The 15,359-nt window shown below is 41.7% G+C and overlaps 1 protein-coding gene across 3 annotated transcripts in view; it reads left to right on the top strand.

Moving 5' to 3' along the window:
* Nucleotides 1–5,556: 5,556 nt before the first annotated feature.
* The window catches only part of dgkd (diacylglycerol kinase delta), a gene marked incomplete at its 5' end in the record, with an annotated part of 41,046 nt that continues 31,243 nt past the window's right edge, over nucleotides 5,557–15,359 (top strand). For 2 of the 3 annotated variants that reach the window (XR_013933152.1, XM_080428382.1), the window contains 2 exons: nucleotides 5,569–5,703; nucleotides 15,003–15,113. Coding sequence is in view for 2 of the 3 variants with exons in the window: in XM_080428382.1 (XP_080284508.1) it covers nucleotides 5,569–5,703; nucleotides 15,003–15,113 (246 nt within the window). Of the gene's footprint in view, nucleotides 5,704–15,002; nucleotides 15,114–15,359 lie in introns of all 3 variants that reach the window. The other variant, XM_080428384.1, reaches the window with a different exon arrangement.

Below are 15,359 nucleotides of genomic sequence, written 5' to 3'. Positions count from 1 at the left end.
CTTCAGACACAATTATGTCTTTTCTGAGTTCATATTTTTATAGTGGCCCGTCACCCTCAACACAATCATGTCCAGCCATGATTGATCAGCACTCCATCTGTCAGTCACAAATAATCAGGTGAGTGCCATCAGCCTGTGATTGACACTGGTCATTGTCAACGTCACCCAAGTGCAGGTTCACTACAGTACTTTCGAGCCATTGCGCTCACACCCCAGGCTGCGCAACCTCTCGTCTTTAGTCAAAATAAAAAATACACTTTCGCTAAAGAAAGACGGTTTTATGGAGTTGAAACCCTACTTTCCCTAGTGGGAACACCCTGAGCCCCCCACCTCACGTCTAAAACACACTTTTAGACCAAAATGTAAAATAATCCACCGGATGGAAAAAATAAATGTGTTACTCCCCAGCCAATCTACAGCTCAATGTGACGCGTTGTGACTGTGACTCTGTGAGCTTGTAAATCTGCCATTTTAAAAGAAATCTGAAAGAAAATGTGAAAACTGTGTAATATTTTTTAAATCTTGTATGTGGGTCCCTGGCATAACATATTTTCAGATGTGGGGTCTAGATAAATACATGAATTAATTAATTTGGGGGTCCCTGATAGCTCTGGTCCATAGCCTTAGAAACTGCAGTAGGCTAACGCGTTAAGGAGAACTCCTTCTAACGCTATGGACCAGAGCTAGGTCCTTGACATGAAAATGTTTGAGAACCACTGGTTTAAACAACATGAAGCAAGCCCAAAATTATCAACTACACTTTAGAAACAAGCCCTCCAAAAAAACGCAACCCGCAACTACCAATATAAGCAACTTTATATTACAGAAAAACAAGCCCAAAGTTGCTTATAATGCGGACATCAAAGGAGCTTTATTGGCATGAGAAAACATACGTTTACATTGCCAAAGAGCAAGTGTCAAAATATAATAAAAACTGTTGAAAATGGGGAAAGTTTATATAGTAACAGTTGGAGGTGTTACAGCATTGTGTGCAGAGCACATAACTCCGGTGTTAGCCGCACTGCACTGGCTACCAATTAAGTCCAGAATAGATTTTACATTTATTTTAACTACTTATAAAGCATTACATGGGCTGGCCCCACCTTATATTTCGGACCTACTGCCCCCTAAGGACAATGTGAGATCCCTCGGGTCCTCTGACAAAGGCCTTCTTAAAATACCTGCGTCCAATCTCAAAACAAAGGGTGACCGGGCATTTGCAGTGGTTGCTCCCACACTGTGGAACGCCCTATACCAGGGGTGTCGAACTCATTTTGGTGTCCGGGCAAGATTGGTCAAATGGTGACTTGAGGTGGGCAGGAACCAGTTGCGGACGCACATGCGCGCTCACACGCATTCAGTTATACAGCATTGTTTTTCAATCTGTTGTCTTGTCTCAGAAAACAAACAATGCAATTTGTAACAATAATAATAATAATAATAATAATAATAATAATAATAATAATAATAATAATTATTATTATTATTATTATTATTATTACATTTATTATTATAAACCATTTTAAGTAGAATAATTTGAAGTTAAACAATACCTGGTAATGTGTGTGGGTGGTTACATAATTACATTTATAGAACAGTGGTGTAAAGTAACTAATTACATTTACTCAAGTACTGTACCTAAGTAAAGATTTGACGTAGTTTTACTTTACTAGAGTATTTCCAATTTCCAGAACTTTCTACTCCACTACATCTCAGTCACTGCTATAACTACAGTATATCACTTTAAAAAATGTTTTATGAAGCTCTGAGTTCAATTAATACTGAGGATTTCACTGGGCAAGCTCCTGAGAAATAAAAGAAGCAGCTTTGATACATTTATACGTTTTTAACACATATATGATTAATGCTTCTAACTACCTATTACCATTATTATATTTTCAAAAATGGCAAATTTACATGGTGTAGCCAGCATGAAATTTCATCTAAATCACTTGCTGCTCCCAGACACCTGACATCTCTTTGCTTTAACAAACTTAATGTCAGGGAGCAGTTATTTTCATAACACTGCACTACGTTTGTGTGTGTGTGTGTGTGTGTGTGTGTGTGTGTGTGTGTGTGTGTGTGTGTGTGTGTGTGTGTGTGTGTGTGTGTGTGTGTGTGTGTGTGTGAGAGAGACAGACAGACAGACAGACAGACAGACAGACAGACAGACAGACAGACAGACAGACAGACAGACAGAGAGAGAGAGAGAGAGAGAGAGAGAGAGAGAGAGAGAGAGAGAGTGTGTGTGTGTGTGTGTACATGTCCGTGCTGGGCTGACTCCTGTGTGACGATCAAAGAGTATCCACCTGTTTCCGCGGGAATTTACTGGAGCAAAAATCCTGTGTGGGAAACATCCTGCGGGGGGACCGGAAGTAGGAAATAGCGGCTCAGTGTGTTTACATTTGCCAGCAGAACGTAGCTGTACTGCGGCGAACGGGCCTTTTGCATGTAGTTGAAGCGCAAGGGGGCGGGGGGGCGGTGCATGGGGAGAGAGTCAGCGCACTGAAGTCAAGGCACACTACAGACTACTGTGTTGTTGACAGACAACGGATGCACGCTGCGAACGAGCTACGTTCTGCTGGCAAATGTAAACACACTGAGCCGCTATTTCCTACTTCCGGTCCCCCCGCAGGATGTTTCCCACACAGGATTTTTGCTCCAGTAAATTCCCGCGGAAACAGGTGGATAGACTGTTAACGAGCCAATCAGCCAGAACATTCCGCAGCTGGTTAGACAATGCCTGGGCGATCAGAGGTACTCAGTCAAGTAGCAGCGAGTGGGGGAGGGGCGAGCTGCTTGGCAGCACAGCAATGCAAACTGCGACTCTCTATGTCTGTTAGATGTAGTGTCAATTTACTATTTTTCAAAGTATTTCGCGGGCCGCTATGGACCTTTCCGCGGGCCGCAAAACGCCCGCGGGCCGCGAGTTTGACAGGCCTGCCCTATACCATTGGCCTTAAAAAATGCAGAGTCTGTTGAAGGTTTTAAGAGGATGTTAAAAACACATTTGTTCCGTAAGCATTTTCCCCCATGAAGTTCTACCTGACTTTCATGGACAAATTGCTTTGTTTTAGTCCTTGTTGTATTGTTTTATTACTCTATTTATATACCTTTATACTCTGTTTTTAACTTGTTAATTTGGTTTAATCGTGTTCCATTGTACAGCACTTTGTAACCTTGTTTTGAAATGTGCTTTATAAATAAAATGTACTACTTACTAAACAGAGCTATGTCACAATGCATCGTTATATACATGTTATGTACAGGGTATAAAGCTTTTAATTGAGACAAATAGCAGCAATCTTTTGCAGTCACTTTGGGACAAATGCAGCATTTTTTCTCAAAACTATTTAAATAGTATACAAAAAAAGGTAGCAGCTCTAGTAGTCAGTAGGTCTAGATTGAGGTCTACTACGGGACACTCAATGGTTAGTAGTCCTTAGGGTGTTTGTATTCCATTGGCTAACCTTCTTTTACTGCAACAGTTCACACATCTTGCTGCTGTGTTCACGCATTGTTGTATTTCTCCCAGTAGGTATGGGAGTTTTTTGTCTTTGGCCATGTTTTCAAACTCACTTTGGGTGTGTATGTAATCTGTGCGAAGTATCACGTGTCTCTGGTGTTGTGGTATAGTGGGCAGGTGGTTAGAAAGTGTAGCTCTGTTTCCAACACATTGTGTGTGCAGTGGGTGCATCTGTCTTCCCTTGGGAGTGGGGTCTGTCTGTGGCGGCCTTCAAGGCTGTGTTTGCTGAGTCTGGAGACAGAGGAAAAAAGTAACACTTTTTGTATTTGCCTTCATAATTCACAGACTGCTTGAAATATCCTAGTCATCTTTTGTTATAAGAAACATATATATGTGCCCTAATTAATAATACAATTTTTAAGCTTTCACTAATAAGGACAAGACTAAAATATAAATGTTATATGCAATGAGTCACAGTGTTACAATTGCCCCCGTGATGGGGGCAGATGTAACAGTGGTTGGGGGCAATTGTAACACTGTAAAAATAATGTAATGTAATCCGAGACAAAAAATCTGCTTGCATTGAAAACACATTGTTACAATTGACCCCGGTCACTGTAGTGCCGCTTTAGACTCCACAGGGGCCCTAAGCATGATACAGGACATGCGCGCGTTCTGGGCGGATTGGGTTTTTTTTTTTTTTCTTTTTTGGCGGGTAGGCGGGGCCCCACGCAACCTGCGTAGTGTGCGTGTAGGGAGAAGCGGCCGGTCACTGTGTTACAATTGCCCCCGATGGAGCAACCATGATAAAATCCCATATTCTTCTAGCTACTGCGAAACACAAAAACGTATACTAGCATAGGCTGCTGACGTTAATTTGTGACCAATAATAACATACAATTCATCAAATTTTTTATTAGCTGACATCTTATCTTTAGACAGCAGAAGGAAAATACCATACACACTAAAAAATGTACGTTTACACCTCAAAATCTGTTTTTTGTTGAAAACTTCTGCTGAGATGAAATAATCATTCTATCCTTCCATAGGCAGAGACAGGACCCTACTGTGCATGTGCACAAGAAGTCTCACCCCTCTAGCTTATTTCTAATTAGAATTATTGAGTGTGTTACTTTTGCCCCCTGTTAATTTTGTCCCCGGTCTCCCCTACCTCTAGTCGTCAAGCAGGGACGTGCAGAGAATGTTAGGGGCAGGGGCTGAAGTTTCCAAAAGGGAAACATTGATGTCTATGTGTGCACGCCTATCGTCAAGGCTTTCCTAAGTTTTGGGTCGTTCACCGTGCTCAAGTATTCTTCTGCCAAATGTATATTCTCTTTTTTAGTGTTAGATAGCATTCCATTTCGCTTTGGTTTTGGGTTGTCTCTTTCCAGTATGTCACGTAGCTTTCTTTTTGTTTTCTTATAATCTGGTTGAGTCCAATGGGGTTTCCGTCTGTTAGTTGTGCTTGCATTTGTGCACAGAGTCCCTGGACCAGCTGACTGAGGGGGCATCCCTGTAGGTTTTCTCTATGGTTGAGGGCTATGTCGCGTGTCTGTCTGTGTTGCTTTCTTTTAGGACCTAAAAGATTCTCAACCAGTGGTCAGGGGACCACCAGTGGTCGTTGAGGGGGTTCCAGGGGTTCCCCAGCCAAATAGGAACCAAATTAACCCTTATGTGTCCGTAACTCTGAGAGTGTACAATGGAACCAAATGGACCCAAACGGGTCCATTTGGTTCCATTTGTACACCCTCAGAGTTAAATGAACACTAATGATGATGATACAGTGTAGATTGGGACCCCCAAGAAATCAAAATGGTTGAGTCCCTGCATGGCGTATCTTTTCAAATGGGGGTCCATGGGCTAATATGTGACAATTTGGGGGTCCTTGATGCTAAAAAGGTTGAAAACCACTGTTTTAGGTGGTTATAAAATGTAAGTGCTCGCTTCTTTACTTTGACCATAGTAGACTCCTCATCCGTTCCCATGCGTTGTCCCCACTCCACCGCTAGGGGGCGTCGCCGTCCCTGCCGTTCTGTCTCTCTCTCTCTCTCTCCACCCGGCCGGCTGTGACTCTACAAATATTGCCCGGGTTTAGTGTCAGGATGGCGGAGTCAGGAGGAGCAGAGATCCCGGTCAGATGTCTGGAGGAGTCGTCAGATAGCGAACCCGACCAGGAGCACGGCTCCCCGCAGAAACTCATCAGAAAGGTCTCCACGTCCGGACAGATAAGGAGCAAGGTAACAGTCTATTGATTAATGTGGGCTTTTTAATCAGATTAAAAACGCACACGGGGGCTGGTTTTTAATGTGTGTGTGATCGTGTTGTGTGTTCCTCTAGTTTTCATTCAAGCAGCAGCCACCCATCGGCCCATGATGGACACAAATGGACAAAAGTTGAAAAGATATAAAGCAAAAACACGAAAGAGCACCTGTGCTACTTATATTTTCGTCTGTTTTCTTAATTGCTTCTTTTGAACGCGACTTTATATTCTGTTCAATCGTTTAAAACGTTAGTGTGGCTGCAGGGGAAATGCAAACATAACGTTCCGTAGTTATAAGATTGGCTTGGCTTTCTGAAATACAAACAAGTTTACTCTTGTAAAATAAAGTTTTCCTTTTGTCCGAACCCGCTGCATAACTGACCAAAAGCTGACTTAAAAACAAAACGGACCGGGAAACGGGGATCAAATCGAATTTGAACGTTTGGACGCTCATGTTTACCGTTGTAAACATGAGCGTCCAAATGTTGCTCATGTACAACGATCAAACATTTGTCCTGTATCCGCTAGCCGGCTGGGCTAACATGCTAACGACCACTGATGTGATGGAGGTGTTACAGCGAAATGGGTGCCTTGTCGAATTATGTCTTTAGAGATTACCGTGGCTCTTTACCGTTATCTAACGCACTGTTTCCCAAACAGTGGGTCGGGACCCATGTTTGGGTCGCGGACCAATTTTGATGGGTCGCGAGTAAAAAAAAAACGTTCTTCCTGTTTAATTAAAAAAATATATATAATTATTATTTCAAAAATGTTAAAACAAAACAAAATCACAACTTTTCATCAATTGAAAACAATTCAATTTTTTTAACGTAGAATGTAGAATACGTAAAAACAACGTTCAAGAAGTAGTGTAAATAGCAGATCTACAAGCTCACAATGCTCACAATAATTAGCAGTGGTGGAAAACCTACTCACATTTTTTACAAAAGTAAAAGTATCAATACTGCAATGTAGAAATAATCTGTTACAAGTAATAGTCTTGAAATCAAAATTACACCCCAAAGGAGTGGGGACAACATTTGTTGTTGTTATAATTGTTATTGTAATTGTAGTTGTTGTAATTGTTATGTATATAATGAATTAGTTATTACAGTGAGATAAGCCAAATGTTATTTGTACATTGGGTGCCATTTTGAAGAATTGTCATGCTGCATGTGCCATAGTTTTGTTATTACTGTACGTTCTATTTGTGCATCATATAGACAATGTGCCATGCATCATCGTTTAGTTGCATGTTGATTATGTTCTGTTTGTGCTCCAGACCTTGTGATCATGGTTTTGAGTCACATGAAAATGTAAAAGGATCCCTGGCTAATAAGCCTTATATGCCTTAATACATTATAATTGCCCTCTATAACTAAAATTTAAATTTAAATCACCTTAAATATTGTATTTATTTTAGAAATGGCTCATTTTTACTCAAGTGGGACGGGACAATGCCCGTCGGAGGTTGATGATGTCATTTGTCCATGTGTGGTCTAGCCCTATGGAATTAATGGAATGCATGTGCAAATAAAAAATATGCATTCCATACATTCCATAGGGCTGGACCACACAAGTGACATCATCAACTTGCGACGGACATTGTCCAGTCCCGCTTGAGTAAAAGATGAACTATTTCTAAAATAAATAAGATATTTAAGGTGTTTTTAATTTTTAATTTTAATTATAGAGGGCAATTATAATGTATTAAGGAATATAAGGCTTATTAGCCAGGGATCCTTTTGAATTTTAGGACAAAACGAGAATTCAAATGCACAATGAGAAAGATCCTGCAAATTTTTTAGAACTTGCAAAAATCTTATATTACAAAACGAAGTTTCGGTCCTTTCGGTCCAAACATTTTTGCCCTGATGCTGATGAAGGTTTAAGGTCAAAGGACACATTGTTTTGTAATAAAGATTTTTGCAAGTTCTAGACAGGTGGCAGGTTCTTTCTCATTGTTCATTTGGAGTCACATAAAAATGTAATTAAATTAAAATCGTATAAACCTTAAATCATATATCTGCAATTTTATATACATTGAACCAGATTGATGCTGCGGGGGGGAAATGTTTTAATTTCAGTTCAAAAGTCGGTGTCCCGGTAGCTCACCTGGCAGAGTGCATACCATATAAAAGGCTCAGTCCTTGAGCTGGCCTGGGTTCGAACTTCAAATCCGACCAGGCCCTTTGTAATTCCCTCTCCTGCATTCTTTATTTTTCTGTCACTGTCAAATAAAGCAAAAATGCATGTATGCATGCATGCAGAAAAAAAAGCTGATATCCAATCTTTTTGAACCCAACCTAACTGGAAAACATTGCCATTTGTGATCGATTATGTGGCATCGGAATATTTTATGATCTGACTGTAACAACCTCAAACACTAACATCTTTTCTGGAGGTGGTCTTCCATCCACACCTTTGTGAAACATTATTTATTATGGATGGTGCTGCATTCTCTCTCAAAGTCTAAATTAGCAAATCAGTGACCTCTGGAGTAACGTAATTCGCCAGGTCACTAGCTTCGTTGTAACACAGGGTCTCAATCCCCGGTCTTTCCCTCTGTCCAGCGGGGAGAAGTGGCGTAGAACCTGGGTTGGGGGTCGTGTTTATACCGGTGGCTGTCAGAATCATAGATATATATAAAGGCTAGATGACTCACCCGCGCTGCTGGCCAATGGAGTACGACGTTGCCACATGGCGGCCATCTTGAAACAGTCATTCATAACATTATGTCTATGGTGCATATACTTTAAAATAACCATAGCGTGCTCAATTTTCATCCGATTTTCAAACGGTTTGGTGTTTTGTAAACACCAAAGATGTAATAAAATTATAAAATTATAAAATAAAAAAATAAATAAAAAAACATGATTATAATTATAAGTATGCAGTATCATAACTACATCTTTGGTGTTTACAACACACCAAACCGTTTGAAAATCGGATGAAAATTGAGCACGCTATGGTTATTTCAAAGTATATGCACCATAGACATAATGTTATGAATGACTGTTTCAAGATGGCCGCGGTTGAGCTACGCTTGCGCCGTCCCCTTGAGCCATCTAGCCTTTATATATATCTATGGTCAGAATAATCAGATTTTACGCTTCCTGTGCTTTTTGCAGCAGATCTCATCCTGTTCTCATCACTTAACATAACGGTTCCTTCTCTCGTTGTTGCGTCAATCCCGAGTAGGTTTATTATTGTAGCCTACATGCCTGACAAGTATTACCATAGTACGGTATCGTGCTGAAGTGAATTATGGTCACCAATTGTTATGTAATTAATGCAACACGTCGCCTGTTCAGGGAATATTGGTTGTTTCAGGGTTTGTTTTTTTCATGTGTTTTTTTTTTAAAAACAACTGAAGTCTCTTCTAATAATAGTGACGTGGATGTTAACCACTTAAACCCCAAATGGGTAATCGGAGTCCCTCAGGGCTCTATACTAGTGTATTTTCTGTTATTGTGGAGAACGCTTTCGCTGAAAGTAGCCGATCACAATGCCTTGTAAGCTTGTCGATCTGCTATTTTCAGCGAAAGATTCTCCTACAATACAGAGGCTGGTGTTTAAGTGGTTAAAGGCAAGGCAGGGACACAGGAAGTGATGTTGGCTGAACGCCACATGCAGGTCTATTTATAAAGCTGCAATTTGATCAAAGTTATTTGCGGTGAGGTTCAAACAAGTTTGTATGGAAGAAGACCACAGCACAGCAGAAATGGGAAGTGTCTTGAGAAAATAAGTAATAGCTGAAGTAAATAGTCTTTTTAAAGCGGTGTAGTTTTCTTTTCTTCTGTTGACTAAATTGCAGTTTAAATCTAAAATATAAAAATGAGTTCAAGGAGCAGACCTTTACTGTTACAACAATTACGTATTGGCAATACTATGCGTTTATATAGGTGAAGGTCTTGGTTTGGGTTTTCATTTACCTGCATATTAAAAGAGTAAAAGCTCAGATTCACTTCATTGCTGAGTAAGAGAGGTCATCCAATGAATTTGCTTGCCTTTTGACATGGGTCAGTAATAAGTCAATATTAAACTATTGACACAGTACAGTACAGGACTCAGACTCCAATGGAATATTGAACAACATCAGTGGCTGCTCCAGCTGATTTCTATTGGGGGTGCTGTGGGGAGGTTGACTTTTAATTGCATGTACAGAACTGTGCATGTAACCAATCATTATATGGACGCAAAAAAAAGTGCATATGCATGGCTTGTGTGCAGCTCCTGTAAATTCCATCTGCTGCCAGGAATGAAATTTGCACACAAGTTAATGTTGTATGACTCAAGAATCAGCGACCATTCATGAACATAAACCGGTATATTGCAAGGCGTCTATTATAGCTTCATCTTAGAAAAGGCTACATTTGTCAATGATTGTCAATAAGTAAATATACGTTTGTAACATCTGCATGCTTCAATGTCTGCAAGTTTGAATGAAGCCAAAGTTAAAGAGAATTTGTTTGATTGGACCCCCATAGCCCAATGTCTTTTCAAAATCACAAGCAATCCCAAAACAATCATTGTCAACGGGTGAATAGTTATAACAAGTAAGACGCGCGAACGCGGGAAGCGAACGCAGCTCGAAAATATTGTGTATTTACGGACTTGTAATCTGTGTTATTTCACCGTGATGGGGAGAGCGTAGAGAGAAAGTCACGTGACTGCCTCCGCCTCGTATTGAAGTTAATGGAGGGGATATGGTTCTCCTATGCACGGAGTTTCGGAGTTCCTACTAGTCATCTATGCACGGAATTGCCGTTTGTCAATCCGTGCTATTTCACCGTGTTTGGGGGGCGATCGGGTTGGTTTCATAGTAAGCTCCACTCTGAGATCTGTCAGCAGCCAATGAGAGCGTGAGTCACATGGGGGCGCGGCTGCACACAGGCAGTGCACACAGAGACGCACACACACAACCCGAGCACGGTTTCATAGTAAGCTCCACTTCCGCGTTCGCAACTATTTGGGTGAATAGTTGTAATATTAGGCTACCTCTGACTGGAACCCCTGAGAGTAAAAAAAGAGTCACTTTATGAACGCACTGTCGAACACACTCATGTCTGGTGAAAAGAACATCATGATTGATAATATGAAAGACAGATGAGGAAATGACAACCATTAGTACTAGATGCAATTAATAACAATTTAAGACTTCCAGCCACAAACTACGCACACAGTACATTCCATGCAGGTAGTGAATTTCATGTACAGGCTTTACACACATACAACATAAATCAGACTGTAGCTCAAAACAGCACATGTATATTAACTAGAAGTTCGGCCCCCTAGAAGTTCGGCCCCCCCCCCAAAAAAAAAAACATCGTTTGGGGGTACAAAATCATGGGATCAAAAATAAAAATACCCAGGGGGTCTGCGGAGACCCTTGGGGGTCCCTGGGACCTACAGACATGGCGAAGGAAAACTGTAAAGCCACAGCCACGCATGCAAGCTGTTGCACATGAACTCTGCAACCACGTTAGCGTTAGCTACATGCTAACGTTGAAAGTGCGTTAGCATTAGCCGCATGCTAAAGGCTCATGTTAAGCACCCTTGGGAAGTAAGCAGTGAAATACAACGATCGCTATCACAGTAGTGGACATAAACATGCGTTACATTAGTAGGAGGCTGCAGTGACCTCAAAGTGTTGACAATATGAATGACAGGGCGATTTATTAGAGACATGACGGTGGTTGTGGGGGTGCTCCTTCCATTCCGACATCTCACTACTCCGACTAGTGGCTTCCGCGTGCGGTTAGGGTTAGGGTTAGGTATAGGGTTAGTAACCGTCGGAAAGGCGACATGTCGGAAAGCCGACATGTAACCAAACTTGTGCTATCCAGCTGGGCTCGGTGCGTCCGACTGTAATGGCGGCAGCGAGCTATGTGAGGCAGTACTTGATGCTGCTGTCTGGAGACTGGCCTAAGCATGACACGACCAATGAGAGTTAGCGCTTAGGTTGTTGCTAAGATACGGTGTATGGCACAAAGCGTCTCTGCCCCATAGCTTGTAGATCTCGCACACATGATTGGCGTAGCCTGCGTTGCCAGGTCTGCCTTTTGTATAAGCGATTTTGGGCGTATTTGGGCGCGCTTTTGGGGCTCGTTTGCATAGACCACGGCAGCTCTTGTTTCTCGCCCGTTTCACGGATGTGGCAAGGAAGGTGTTGGGTTACGCTGCGCTGTGGGATAGTTGGGGTTGCTCGTGCGAGCGCATCCAGGCAGACACACAGCCACAATTCACAAGCAGCCAAATTGTCGCATGCGCAGGTTTGCGGATTGTAAGAAAGGATATGGCCTTCTTAGGGGTGCTCAAGCACCCCCCTAGCGCTGTCTCTGACCACCATACATTTATTTAGACAGTAATGTTATGCATTTCTATAGCACCTTACAGTAGGTCCTTTTTTCCAAACACACTACATTCACCCATACAAACTAGGAGGCAACCATGCAAGGTACTAACCTGCTCATAGGGAACAGTTAGGGGTGTTGTTCAGTGTCTTGCTCAAGGATTGAACCGGGAACTTTCCGGTCCCCAAATAGCCACTCTACGTCCTGATTCACTCCCACCAGTTGATAGATTATATTAAAACATAAGCCAGTGATCAACAATTGCACCAATGATTGTGTTTGTGTTGGTTATTCTTGTTGCTGTTGTGTGTGTATCTCTTTCGGTTTCTCTCTCCTCTCTCCTTGTCTCTTTCACCTGTCAAAGTAGATGAACGGTCAGCCGCCCACCCTGGAGCCTGGTTCTGCCTGATGTTTCTTCCCATTAAAGGGGAGTTTTTCCTTGACACCTTCGCTTGCTGATTGACATTGAAATTGAACAGTGACAACTTGGAACAGTGACAACTGGACCAAGAGCTTGAGCTGGATTTAAACTTGTTGTGACTCCAGAGTTTCATGATTATGATGGGCTTCATCCAGGCGAGAGATGACAACTATGTCCTACAAAAGATAAACAGTGCTAATTATTTCCTGTATGTTTTTTAAAGGTCACAGGTCACCCTAGGGTTTGGAAGACTTATTAGGACAGCGTCATCACAATACTTTCACAGTTGATGACGATTTGCGGCTCAACTAAAACATTTCGTATGTGTTGAAATGCACCTTCAACAGGTCTCATGGTTGTGGACAGACATAGTCCTCTCTGTGGGGATCGAACAATTAGATTTTTTTATTGATCATTGTAAGGGGTGGTCATGGACCTGTGTCGGCAGTTGTGATATTACATATTACTATCATAATTGGGAGTGCGGTGCTGAACTTGTGTTTGTGGCAGCCGGTTCATGTCTGTTGTGTGTCTCATAGAATATCCTGTGCAGGGTACTAGTGATTCAAGAAGGAGATGACGAGCATTCTGTCTTTCAATCAGTGCAGCCCATGTCCATGATTCCATGTCAGATATGTGTTTTGTTTGTTTTTGTTAGTTTTTATTTTGTCACACACACAAGCTTAGTGCCATTTCCTTGTCGCAATGTGTAGGTGCGGTGCATGAGGTCTTGTTCTCCAGCGAGCGATTGCTTCAATTGCTATATTGAATGCACCGCAGTGAAACACACACAGTGTTTCAGTACTGGATGGTAGAAGGTTCTGTACTGTCACTTGCAGTACCGCAAAGCATGTGATTTAGCCGATTAATTGTCGATGATTTAATGATGTTTTTGGCATTGAACATTTCGGTTTGCCTTTTGGCTTTGTAAACAAAAATTACACGGGGCAGATATGACAAATAACTTAAATATGTAAAGAAATGACTGACATATTTAATGATTTTATTCGTCATTTCTTTTTTTAAATAGTGGAAATAGACCATCTACAAGCTCACAATGCGTGAGCTTGTAGATCTGCTATTTCTGCTATTTTTGGAAGAAGTTTCAAAAATGTATTATAATTTTTCAACATTGAAACAATTATGATTATGCAAAATAATTGCGATTATCTCTAATAATTGCGATTTGTGATTATGTAATCATTGTGACAGGCCTACACTCCAGTTGCAGGAGTACACAATAAACTGGCATTCAAGACCAGCACGTGTTCCCTATATGCAGAAATGGGAAATTACCAGTTGATTAATGGCTTTACATGCCTGTGGGGGTGGGGCTTTAAGTTGTATTCCATTCATCCACCCACCACCTGTCTCTCTGATTACTTCCCTTACTGTCCTATCTGTCTCACCCTCTTTCTCTGCTCACAGCTAGAGAGTTGAGCAGAGGAACATTAATCTTTACTAACACACACACACACACACACACACACACACACACACACACACACACACACACACACACACACACACACACACACACACACACACACACACACACACACACACACACACACACACACACACACTTGAAATATTTATTTATTTCCACATAAACCGAAGTACAAGAAGTACAAAGGACATAAACACTGCCGGTGCAGTCAGATAATGGGGAAACAGCCAGTTACAAAGTGCATGTAAGGCAGAGCATTGTTACATACAAGACAAAAGATGGCATACTTGTCGAACACAGCGGACAACAATCATGGGTAAAGGAAACTACGCCTCCTCCAAATTGAGCGGCTTCCTATAATAGCTGATATTGAGCAGTACCTTGCTAATTGTTTAGCCCTCCTTTTGGAGAGGCCGGCCATTTGAAGACCCCTCACAACCAACTTGTTGCACGTGTCCTAGGCTTCCAAAGATAAAGACCAAAAGTTTACATCTAGCTGAGAGATGGTCTGCTCTAGCTGATGATATTTTAGCGCTTTGGTTAGGAAGGCTTCCTCTAAGCTGTAATCAAAAGTACAGCCGACCTCGAGAATGAACACCTCTATGGTTTTCATTAACAACAATGACATCAGGGGTGTTGACACACACACACACACACACACACACACACACACACACACACACACACACACACACACACACACACACCCCTTTCCTATTCTACCAGGACCACTATTAGTGCTGGTTTTATATTCTACCAGGACCTCTACTACTGCTGGTTTTATATTCTACCAGGACCTCTGCTACTGCTGGTTTTATATTCTACCAGGAGAACAGATAGTACTGCTGGTTTTATATTCTACAAGGAGGACCGTATATTCTTTTGCTATAACTTCAAAGTCACCTACCACCACTCTGAACCCAGGGGACTTGTTTAGTTAAGCATTTGACCCAAAGAGTATCCACTGTTTTCCAAGATGGAGAGACAGCTTATTGTCTGATAACCAGATGCTGATTTCCTAACCTATCGTGTGTTTCTGTGTGTTACAGACCATTCTGAAGGAGGGGAAGTTGCTGAAACAGACCAGTTCATTTCAGCGCTGGAAGAGACGTTATTTTAAACTGAGAGGGAGAACGCTGTACTACGCACAGACTGCCAAGGTACTAACTTATCTCTGTGTGTCTGTGTCTGTGCCATACAGTATATATGTCTGCCTGTGTATGTAAATATATAAGCTTATGGTTATTATGAATATATTGATGTTCCACTATGTACCTGTGCAGGGCAGCATGGTGGCACAGTGGATAGTACTGTTGCCTCACAGCAAGTTGGAACCCTGGAAAGAGGCCTTTCTGTGTGACGTTTGCATGTTCTCCCCGTCTTTGCGTGGGCTTCCTCCTGGTATT

This window comes from Gymnoscopelus braueri, assembly GCF_963280865.1.
Source record: "Gymnoscopelus braueri genome assembly, chromosome: 5".
Taxonomy (NCBI): Eukaryota; Metazoa; Chordata; class Actinopteri; order Myctophiformes; family Myctophidae; genus Gymnoscopelus; species Gymnoscopelus braueri.
This window is presented reverse-complemented; position numbering and strand designations above follow the sequence as displayed.